Here is an 11,509-nt window from a genome sequence, read left to right as displayed (position 1 = left end):
TTTTGTAGATTGTAAATGTTCTTATTTTATTTCTTCTACTGATAAGTTAGGTTTCAATCTTGACAGACGACAATCTTAACTTTTATGTTTCGTACCTTTAAAAAAAGGGTCCTGGCATTACACCTTAATGGATTTAAAATGCACTTCATTCTCACTTCTACATGACACCTTAATGAGTATACTCTTGTTTTTGGGAATGGTGGATAGTGCTCTCATGCTTGTTTTCCGTTACTAGTTGACAGAGTAGCTAGCTCCGAGTGACAATGACTGAGGTCATGATGCGAGGGGACTTATAAGGGATGGTTACCACATTCACGTCTGTCTTTCCTCTGCTTCATGTCCAAGTTTCCAATGGTTTGAAGGGTAATGGATTTCGGCCTTGGAAGGGGATCGAGTATTGGTTTTATAACCATTTTCTATCAGTAAGTTGGAGAAATGCATTGTATCGATTTTTATCTTTGTTCTCGTTTAAAGCTAAAGCATCAAGTTTTTGCTGATGACTAAATGCAAGCAGTGGCGGATCCAGGATTTTCGAACTTATGAGTCACCATCAATAATTAATCACTTGTTTCAATCTAAAAATTATATTAAAAAAAGTTATATTTTACCAAAATAATTTCAATCCAAAAATAAGATATAAAAAATACATACTAGTACTATAAAGCTATTAAATTAAACTAACTTTATGATTTTTTTACTTAATTAGTTTTGTGGGAAAATATTAAATTAGTTGCACAAATATAGTATAAATAAAAACAAAATTTATTAAAAAAAAAGTGGATTAACTTAAGAGACCAGTTATTTAACATAACAGGTCTCTTTAATGAAATATGAAAGTAGTTATCAATGCCTGCAGCAACAAAGAGATCGCCTATTTTATATTTTAATAGGCGGTCTCTTTGATATTTATAAACAGACAGTGGTCTAAACTCAAATAGAAGCAACAAAGAGACCGCCTATCTGTAATAGGCGGTCTCTTTGATTTTTTTTTTTTTTTTTTTTTTTTTTTTTTTTTTTGTGCTGGTGAGTCACGTGACTCACTGTGCACCTTAATAGATCCGCCCCTGAATGCAAGAAGGCTGGTGGATGGGTTACGCCGAGCCTGATTTGGTTACGACAAGGGGGGCATACAACTATTAATAGATAGGGAAAACAACATCGGTGCTGCACCAAGCAATTTAAGCTTTAAGTTAGTTACTTTAAGGGCTTTTTTCGGAAGAGGAATTCACTACTAAAGAACTGTAAATTAAGGGGGCATATAACTATCATTTGAGCTGAAGTACTGATTTGGGTAGATGTGAGGGTGTCACATCACCCAACCTAATGGTCACCCACTTTTAATTGATCACCATTTACTTTCTAATTGTATAATAAGGAAATTTTCATGGCAAGGATGACATTGAGAAAATTTTTTTGGAGTTGAGATCTTCTAGAGTTTGAAAATTATAGAGTTGTAGAGTTGTGAGAGTGAGAGTTTTAAATTATTTTTTATTGAACTTTTATTTTTTATTTTGAAATGCATGCAAGATGAATATTAGCCATTGATCTATTGTGGAGGGTCTAGATTTATTGAACTCTATAGAGTTCAACTCTAGAGGATCCAAACCCATTTTTTTGATACCAAAACGAGAACTATGGATAGTGAAATGCCAGGATAAAAATTAAAAAATTTTAAAACATACAATTCTCAATAAACAAACCATGAAGATCAGTTTTTTTTTTTTTTTTTTTTTTTTTTTTTTTTTTTTTTTTTTTTGAAAAGACATGAAGAGCAGTTTTAATAGTTTTTCACGATTAAGTGGAGTAGGAAAATAAAATAGTGGAAAACAAGTATTAAATTAACTTTGAAATTAGGAATAATTGTATTGGAATTTGGAAGTAGGTATATATTTTTTAAATAGGAATGGTGGCATTAAAAATATGAAAATATTATGATGATAACTAGGGATAATCACATGAAAAATATGTATGTAAAAGAAAAATGTTTGACTCGTAAAAAGTAGGAGTAATTATCCTTATATAAGAAATTATTGGTGGTAACCATTAAAGGGAACACCAAAAAGGACAAATGTAACCTCTTTTAGGAACAGAGGGAGTAATATAAATGCATGAAACTTTCTCCATATATAAACATAAGAAATGCATGAAACTTTCTCCATAAATAAAAGTAGGAACCCTCGCATGGCTAACAATGTTCCGAACATGGTCCTGTATAACAACACACTGTAATACTTTACAATCCAATTGAACTGTCGGAGATTAAAAATATTCTTCATGCACAGAAAAAATACATCCTGTTCTTTTCCATATAAACTGAAAAGGGTCACTTAAGTTTCCTGGAAAAAGTCAGTTCTACATATTTACACTCAGAAAGCCATGTTAATACTGAAAATAGCTAATCTGATCTTCAAGGTCTCCCATTCACTTTGAACTTCATTGACAAAGCCAACGCAAATCGTACATACCCGGTAAAGATGTTCCCTAGCTTTGTATAATGAAATGAAAGTGCATGTTGGTGCTGTCCTATCTGTAATGAGAGTTGTTGGAAAGCCTTAATCTCTTCTTTTAAAATCTAGCTGAAAGGAATGAAAAAAGCATATCAACCAGTGGAATAGCTTGATAAAGGCAACATTCAATTGCTAACTTTCAAAGTAATATATTGAACAAGGACATCTGGAACTAACTCTGGAAGTTCTTTTAGAAACATCAGCTTGTAACATCAAATTTCGAATCAGATGAAACGAATTAATGCCAACTAACAAGTATTTTTGTGTTTATATTCTGTCTTTCGAGGATGTGGTGGGACGGGAAGGGATAGTGGTAGCACTCGTAGCAGTTATTTATGAATCGGTATTGTTGATTTCCATTACCAAGGCCAAGGTCCTAATATTTAGTGGCTAAAAAGGTCCATGCTGATAACAGTGATAAGCTCCTTAGTTTCTATGAAAAGACCTAAATCATTTGGAAGCATTTGGAGTAAGGAGTTCATCCATTCTAGAGAGTTTTTCTCATAAAACGAGTGATTAGTGACATTGTTTGAAATATTAGAAAAGGTCAACTTACTCAACAAGTACACTTAGCATGGAGGCTGTTGTTTCCTTGTCAGTGCAGCTCATCACCAAATCCAAGTACTCCATCGCTTCATGAGGAAGTAATCCATCGATGAAAAAGCGGAATAAGTGAGAATGAGTCCCTTGCATCACACTAATACTCTGTTCAACAATTTTTCTTTGTCGATGCTTGGTCAAATCAGCTGCCTCCATCAGCGGTAACAGATTTTTCTCTTCTTCATTAAAATGTTGGCTGCAGTTCTCCTGTTATGCCCAAAATGATTAATAGCCCAGAACAGGAAAGCTAATTCCTCAAATAGTATGAAGCAAATCATGAAAATTCATGCTTTGTCAAATTTATCAAGGACTCATTCACAAGCTCCAAAACAAATGAAATAGATTAGATAAAAATAAATAAATAAATAAAAAACCGAGTTGATTCAAAACTAATTGATAGTGTTGCTTACAAAAATAGTAATATACCTCCAATGTTTGCAGTCGAGCAGTAAGGCTACACAAGGCCTCCCTATGGATAGAAGTACCAACATTCAGAACTCCCACGGATTTGATATCTTCTTTTATTCCATTCATTACAGGCAGGTCCCTTGCATGTTCCTCAATCACACATCTACATATCCCTGCATTGTTTATCTATATATCATTTTCATAATCTAAAACATATAGTTTACAGCCATAGTGCAACGTTCAGCACTTAAATCAAAGTAACATAATTTTCAACTAACCCCCTGGATCATCAAATGATAGCAAAACAAAAGGATTGAGCATAAAAAAACATTTTGCATGGAAAAGTACATTATCACAGTTGCATGCTGCTTGCATCCTCAGATCAAACAACTACTACCTCCGTTACAGGTTATGTGCAACGATTTGACATAAAGCAGAGAGGGAAAATGTATAATCGTTGCACATAACCTGTAACGAAGGTAGTAATATGCAATAGTTTTAGCACTTGCATAAACCCGCATTAAGAGTAATAATTGTAGAGACAACAGCTACCAAAGCAACTGCAATTCATATGCCACGGAAAATGAACAAAAGACCACTCAGGAGGCAAACCATCAAAAGGTAAACTAGCACTGGTGGTAGCATCTTAGACCACTGTCCACTATTCAATATTACAGCAGATGAAAAACTAAATTGTGTTTCCGTTTTTATACCTAGTTTTCTATGGTTCTGGTGTCACTTGATACAATGTTAACATGTTCAGTTTGGAGCTAGTTGAGTTGTGGTTCAAAGGAGGCACGTAAGCCTGTAAAGGTGAGATTAGTAAGACTCATGTTTGATCCTAAGATCTTACCCATAATCAAGCTAAAAGCCAAGATATGTCACAAAATGTCCAATGGAGTACAGAACCATCAACGCCACACCAAACCAATGCTCGAAGCACTATTTAGAGATTCTAACTCCATTCAAACCCAAAGAAATTGAAATATAAACTAGGAAATTTATTGGAAATTTGGAAGCACATTACCATGTCTAGGGGTTATAGTTAATGTATTGGCTAAGAACCAATCTCCACCTCCAGTCTTTCACAGTTAGTCCATACATAAACTGAAATCCTCCATACACTTAATTATATCTATGCAATTCCAAGATGTCAGTACCCTTAAAATACAACTCTAGCTTTGAATCTTGGTAATGTAAAAGGTTTATGATTAGAACAACAATTAGCATAGTAGGTTTTAGCTTCAACTCAATGCGCAGCCTCCTATTGAATAGCTCAAAGTTTAAGTTATTAGGCTTTCAAAGACTCACATAGCACGTATGTCTTCGATATCTTTCTTAATCTCCCCCTGACCCCCTCCTAATACAATTCTCCCTTGTACCTGTTATTCTAATGGGAATTTTTCCCTGTTTTAATACTCTGAACCTTTACACTTACCGTACCATAAGTCCCACAATTCATTTGACTGATTCCGCTTAGCTCCATAGCAATAAAGCCCATCCTAAAACTAAGAATCAAAACCATCTCATTGCAGGATCACAAGCTTTAATCCAACTTACAAATTCTTAGTATAATAAAATTGTTTCACATTAATTAAATAACAATAAGTTAAGTGTGGATGTATCATGTGCATGATTCAAATTATAGTTGTGTATTAGTGTATAGCACTACCTTAAAATTGTGCAACAATAACTTTCTCAATTTACATACATCCAAGTATCAGATTCACTCAGTCACTCTACTTCTTTGAGAGTTATGCTAGAAATTTTGTTTTCCCATACAAAAGTTGTATTTTTTTTTTTTTTTTTGAAACCCCATACAAAAGTTGTAAGTTACTCTAAACTTCTAAAGAGTGCACTAAGAAACATTTTAACTAAATTAAAACTTACTACAGTAACAAAAACATCATTTTTTAAAAATTTGTGCTGATTACTCTTTCCTCTGTTTTTTTTTCCCCAATATTTTTGAAATATCCAGATATTCAATTATTTCAATGTATAAAGGCCTTTATGTAACGGTACATCCTTGTCACACTAATACAATTGTACCAGGCACACGAATACACAATACACCAACGCTCAATTTTAACTAATTTGACTTTCTCCTCAATCGGCTAACGGGTACGAAATTACGAATGTACCATGTACAGGGTGTATAAAAAAAATTATAAATTGAAAAACGATGGTAGAACTTAATTTTAAATAATTTTTTAAAATAAAAAAATTGACCTGGATCAGAAGCTTGTAAAATAGGAAAAAGAATGCGCTCCTCCATCTGAGCATGCTCAAGCAATACCTCAAGCAACTTCCCATAACTCTTCCCTAACTTACTCACCTCCATTTTCGGAGTCCCAACACTCGGATCAACGGCTCCTACTCCACCACGTGTCGAGAGATCCAACCCCCACCTCACCACCCTCTCCAAATGCCACTTCATACTCTTATGCTGAAGCACAACCATTCTCACCACCACCCAAAACGCCGCCGTTTTATCCTCCTCTTCCCAACCACCTTCCACCCCCCCATTCCTCTCTCGTTTAAACAGAGCAGGACGAGGGAGCTTCGATTCAATGTACTCCAATATCACCTCGGACGGTCCCGAAACCGGTTCATCCGTATCGAAACGGACTGTAAACTCCGGGGTTTCGGCCCGAGGGACGAAACGAAGGGAGAGTGGTTTGAAGAGAAGAGCAAAACGTAGGTATTGAGTAGCAGAGTTATTTGGATCACCATATAGAAAAACAATTGGTGGAGTTGGTTTCCCGCCAGCTAAATCCTCTGCCGGTGCAATTTCTACTAGACATTTCTTGTTGTTATGCTTTGTAAAACAATTTCCCATTATTTTTTATCAAAATTCAGAGTTTATGGACTGAATTGGGATTTTTTGTGGGTGTTAAAGGGTATTGAAATTGGGGGTGATTAGCGTAGGAAGAAAGATGAAATGATGAGTAAAGAAAGAGAAAAGGGAATGATGGGGAAATGAAAGAGGAGAGAGAAAGAGAAGGGAAGGGAAGGGAAGGGAAGATGAAGAGAAGAAAAGGGGGAAGATGGAAGGCTTGATTGGGAAGTGAAGTGAAAAGGAAAGTGGCATTTTCGCTCGCTTGTTTTTAGAGGAGAGAGAAAGGCAGATACAGAGAGAGGCGCCTTGGAGCGTGCCATGTTAGCTGTTTATTACCTTTTTGAATAGATGTTGTTAGTGATTTAATCTGATTATAATCATGATTTAGACCAGCATTATTGGTAACAAAATACACTCTCCTGTCAAAAAATTAAAAAAAAATAAAAACAATATATACTCGCTTTTACTCTCTCTATCTCATTTCTTTTTTTTTTTTTTTTTTTTATACATTAGCTTTTTTTAATATATACATTACTTTTGTACTAACTCTTTTATCTAGTTTCAAAAAAAAAAAAAAAAAACCGATTTTTTTTTTTTTTTTTTTTTAAACCAGTGCGGGTATTGGATTAAAAGAGGTCAATTTTCGCCAAAGTTAGCAAGCTTTGGGGGAAAGGACCTAGGCAAACAAGTTCATTACATCCTCCAGTGTAAACCAAATACTTCCTCCGTTCTATTAATATTGCAACAATGGACTTTTTGCACTATTCATCACTCTTGTTTGACCATATAATATGAGTTATACGTTAAGCAAAATATAGTCAAGTGAGATCTTGTTGGATTCGTCTCATAAAATACTTTCACAATATCAACTTTTTATAATTTTTACTCTTACACAATTATAGATATTTAGCATATAAAATGTGTTTTGGGATGCGTAATTTTCTCCTTGTTGCAATATTAACCGGAGGAAGTATAAATTAAAGGAAATTTTGTATTTCAACAACCACAAAAATAAAAAATAAAATAAAAATCCCCTTATTAATATTACCACCTAAAAAAATTATTTTAAAATATCACCAAAAAGCCAAAAAAAAAAAAAAGAAATAGATTTTACCTTCACTTAATACTACCGTTAAAATGTTTTCAAAAAGAAAAAATAATACTACTGTTAAAAAAAAAAAGCATTAAATCTAACATTTAAAAAAAAAATCGATTTTCATGCCAAAACATGTTTTTAGTTATTTTAGGGGTCATTTTTTACCATTTGAATCCAATTTGAGGTCAAAAAAAAAAAAAAAAAAAAAAAAAAAAAAAACTAGTGTGTGCCTCAGGCGATGCCTCGAGTTGCTGCTAGTAAGTTTACTTCTTTAATTTGATAATTATGTTCGACTTTTTGTATATATGGTTAGTGTGTGGTTCAGGCTTCGATGTCACTTCTTTTTATAAATAAATGAATTATATTACCTCTAATTTCCTTAATAACTAAAAGGAAAATATAATATTATATGAAATCTGAAACATAAATAAAAATTAGTTGAGATGATAAATGTATTACCTTTATGTATTGGAGGTTATGGCTTCGAATCTAGCTTAAACTTAAAGCATATCTATCGATTATTATCTGTATTTAGTATTTATGCTTTCATTAAACTTATACTTCATCTACCATGCACGCTTCATCTTCATCGCCCCTCTTTAATTCAACCTTCCCCTTTCTCATTTTCAGTTAATGTTTCAAAAATTTAATTTTTTTAATCATGTTTTTTATTACACATTATAACCATAATGACTTATTCGTATTTCCTTATTAATCTTTCAATGCAATTTTCTATGAATAACTATGCATTGCATGGCCATGAGGCTAGTTATCTATTAAAAAACGTTTCTAAAACGGAATATGTGTCATGTAGTACCCTTCATATGTATTAGATATATACCACATCACCTTTCACATGCATTATACTAATGTTCTAACCATCTTTGCTATCGTTTAATCATGTTTCATATATCCGTTAAAAAAATAAATAAATAAATCATGTTTCATAGTCAATCAAAATATAATATAAGGTTTGAACACAAAACCAATCAAAATTAAACTAATGTTCTAACCATCTTTGCTATCATATAATCATGTTTCATATTCAATCAAAATATACAAACATACTTTGTATTAAGTATCAATTTCAGAGCACTTATGTAGTTTCATAGTTATTATTATTCACTCTTATTTTAAGTATATACAAGTAGTTTATATTTTATAGGTCAAATAATATTTGTTGATATTCAAAGTAAAACCCGGTGTATCGCCTGGGGTACACAATAGTTTTATTTTGTTAAATTAGAAATGACAAACTTTCGTAGCACGCATATACTTTAAATAGTGACGCTGTGATAGCTTGCTATTTTGTATGATCATATAGTGGTTTTTAACATTGAATATATGAGGAATCGATGCCTTAGTTCATTATTCACTCTATTTTTATGCATTTTTGTGTATTACGTGCTTCATGGGGTTGTTATTGTTTTTTATGACATTTTTGGTCCAAATAATGCACTACGAAGCACCTTGGGAAGTATGCAAGGAACTTTAATCAATGAGGAAAAGAAGTGAAGCAAAAATGAAGAATAAAGAAGCAAGATTAAAGAAAGAAGGGAAAACAAGGCCAAGAAATACCCTGCACGGCCGTGCTAACTATTGCACGTCCGTGCAAGGGTGTTCTTGAATGCAAGTTGGTTATGCCCTAGGTCTGCACGTCCGTGTAGGATGCCTAGGTTAGAATCAAGAACTACTGATTATGTTCTCCCCAGCTAGCATGGCCGTGCAGACTCGGCACGTCCGTGCAGGATTTCTACACGTCCATGCAAGCTACTTAGGCGGCATGCCTATGCTTACCCTGGCATGTCCGTGTAAGCTTGCAGTCGAGTTGATTCTTGTTTTCTCCGAATTTTAGGTTTTGTGATGATTTTTTTGATGTTTAATTGTAAGTATAATGTAAATAAATTTTCAAATTTGGTTTTCAATTAAAAAGCCCCAAATTGAAAACCTCAGCTTTCTAAATTATTGCATATTGATTGTGGGTGATTTAAATTATTGAAATATGTGTTTTAAAACATATTTACAACAAGTTTTGATGATTTAATAAAGCTAGAAATTTTGTTAGTAACCCATAATTAAGTTTCTTGAAGGAATTTTTACTACCCATTCATTAGGATTAAAGTAAGGGTTTTAAAATTAAATTTCAACTTGTTATAATTTATGAGTGAATTAAGGAGTGTATATAGTGTTGGAAATCATTGTAGAGTAGATGTTAGTGCCTCTTTGTAATTTTGGATTATAGGAGATTTCTAAGTGAGTGATTTTGTGTAGTCGTGGCGAATTTGAGATCGTATTCAAGGTACATTCGCGTACTAGGTATTTATTTGAGGATCTAGGAACATGCTAGACTTTGAATAATTAATTCCAAGTAGCATCATGATAGGTTTTGATTGGAATTTTTTATTTCGTTGATGTGGGTGATTGAATTATGAAGCATGGATTATTTGTGATGGATAAGTGATTGAAAATAATTATATTGACATGTTAAATATGAACCACGCTTTTATTATTGGTGTGACAGGAAACATGTTTAATTAAACTAAATGTTTATTTTGGTTTGGAATATAAAAAGGGAATTTTATTATGATTCATATAATTTTTATTGATGCTTTAAGCATGGGAATTGAGCTATTAAGTGACTTAGTACACAGGGATAAATTATATTACGGTGCCCATGTACACTTAAGGTGTTTCTAACACCGAGGGATAGGATTTGCGGCGCATTATGTGTTTAAGGTGTCTTTAACACCGAGGTAGATTAAAAATGATACAACATTTAAAGTTATGTGGTCACTAATTATTCAAGAATCAATTTGGTATGATTGATTGCTTGTATGATTATAATGTTTGCATTGGTTGCGTTATGATTTGAGAGTCATCACCAAGTTGAATAATATGTAAAGCAACGTAAAGTGAAAGAGATTACGCACCAAAACTCTTGGAATGTATATACCTTGAGTATGAACATATGGGGGAGTTATGGGGTTTTATATTTAACCATAACTTCTACTGGGAGTATAGGACGATGTATTTTCCTTTTATTATTATTATTATGCGTAGGACGTCCGTCATTTCATGTGACATTTGCCTACCCGATTAACTTCCGGTGTAGTTTACCTCAAATTATTTGGGGCAGTGATTTGGCTGGAAACCCGTTCAATGCGTAATCAAATTTAAATGAAAATTGTTATTTGTGTAGTTATTTGCTGAGTATCTCAAATGCTTGTTACAGGTGCAATTAGGAAAGTTGTGTGATTGATAGGATGAAAGCATGTTAGCGTATTTCATTACGCTTATGTACTTCATCTTTGCTGATGGTATGTTTGTATGTTTGTTTGGCCTTGTCTTTACCTTGGCCCTACAACAACCCATTTGTAATGGCGAGTAGTGGGGACAAGTAGAGAGAAGCTTTTCAGGCGATGAAGCATATTCATGATGGGCATGAGTGAAGAGCGAATCATGCTTAATTTCCATAAGATTATGATGTGGTGTAATCCCCCATATTTTCAACATAATTATAATATATTAGTTTATTATTTATACAAATATTTCTATTTTTGATTTTATAACCGTGAATTATTTTGAGGTAAAGTAATGAGATTTTAAATATTTTCAAACTAAAACTACTAAGTTGTGATTTAAATTCTAAGCCTCTCCTAACTTACTAGCCCAAACACTTAATTCCTCTTATTTAAGCCCAAATTACAAGTTCCTACTCCTAATAAAACTTGGGAAAATAAAACCCAAATAAAAATCCCAAACCCTCACACTTTTCCTCTCACTCATGTAAAAAAAAAAAAAAAAAAAAAGAGAAAACCCTCTTATCTCTTTTCCTCCTCCCTGTTTCACGTACAAGAAGAAAAAAAAAATTTCAAACCCCTGCTGCCGCCTCCCTGCCGCACAGCCACCGCCGCCAGCCGCACCTCCGGCCACCACCGTCGGACCAGCCGCGCCCCCCCTGCAGTTCGCCCCTTCTTCTTCCCTTTTTCTCACTTCTTTTATTTTGTTATTTTGATTTAAAGCTTCAATTTTTATTTAATTTCAATTCTAAATTATTGT

General features: G+C 33.4%; 1 protein-coding gene across 1 annotated transcript; it reads right to left on the bottom strand.

The window, feature by feature from the left end:
- Positions 1-2,140: 2,140 nt before the first annotated feature.
- Positions 2,141-6,560, bottom strand: LOC145626874 (uncharacterized). Its single transcript, XM_081679343.1, has 4 exons — positions 5,745-6,560; positions 3,534-3,688; positions 3,064-3,314; positions 2,141-2,576 (listed from the first exon to the last, which is right to left on the bottom strand). Exons 1-4 carry the CDS (start codon positions 6,352-6,354, stop codon positions 2,573-2,575), a joined length of 1,020 nt encoding a protein of 339 aa, XP_081535469.1. The 5' UTR covers positions 6,355-6,560; the 3' UTR covers positions 2,141-2,572.
- Positions 6,561-11,509: the final 4,949 nt, after the last annotated feature.

This window comes from Chenopodium album, chromosome 4 (assembly GCF_948465745.1).
Source record: "Chenopodium album chromosome 4, dcCheAlbu1.1, whole genome shotgun sequence".
Lineage (NCBI taxonomy): Eukaryota > Viridiplantae > Streptophyta > Magnoliopsida > Caryophyllales > Amaranthaceae > Chenopodium > Chenopodium album.
Note: the sequence above shows the minus strand (reverse complement) of the source record. Positions and strands in the feature narration are given on the sequence as shown.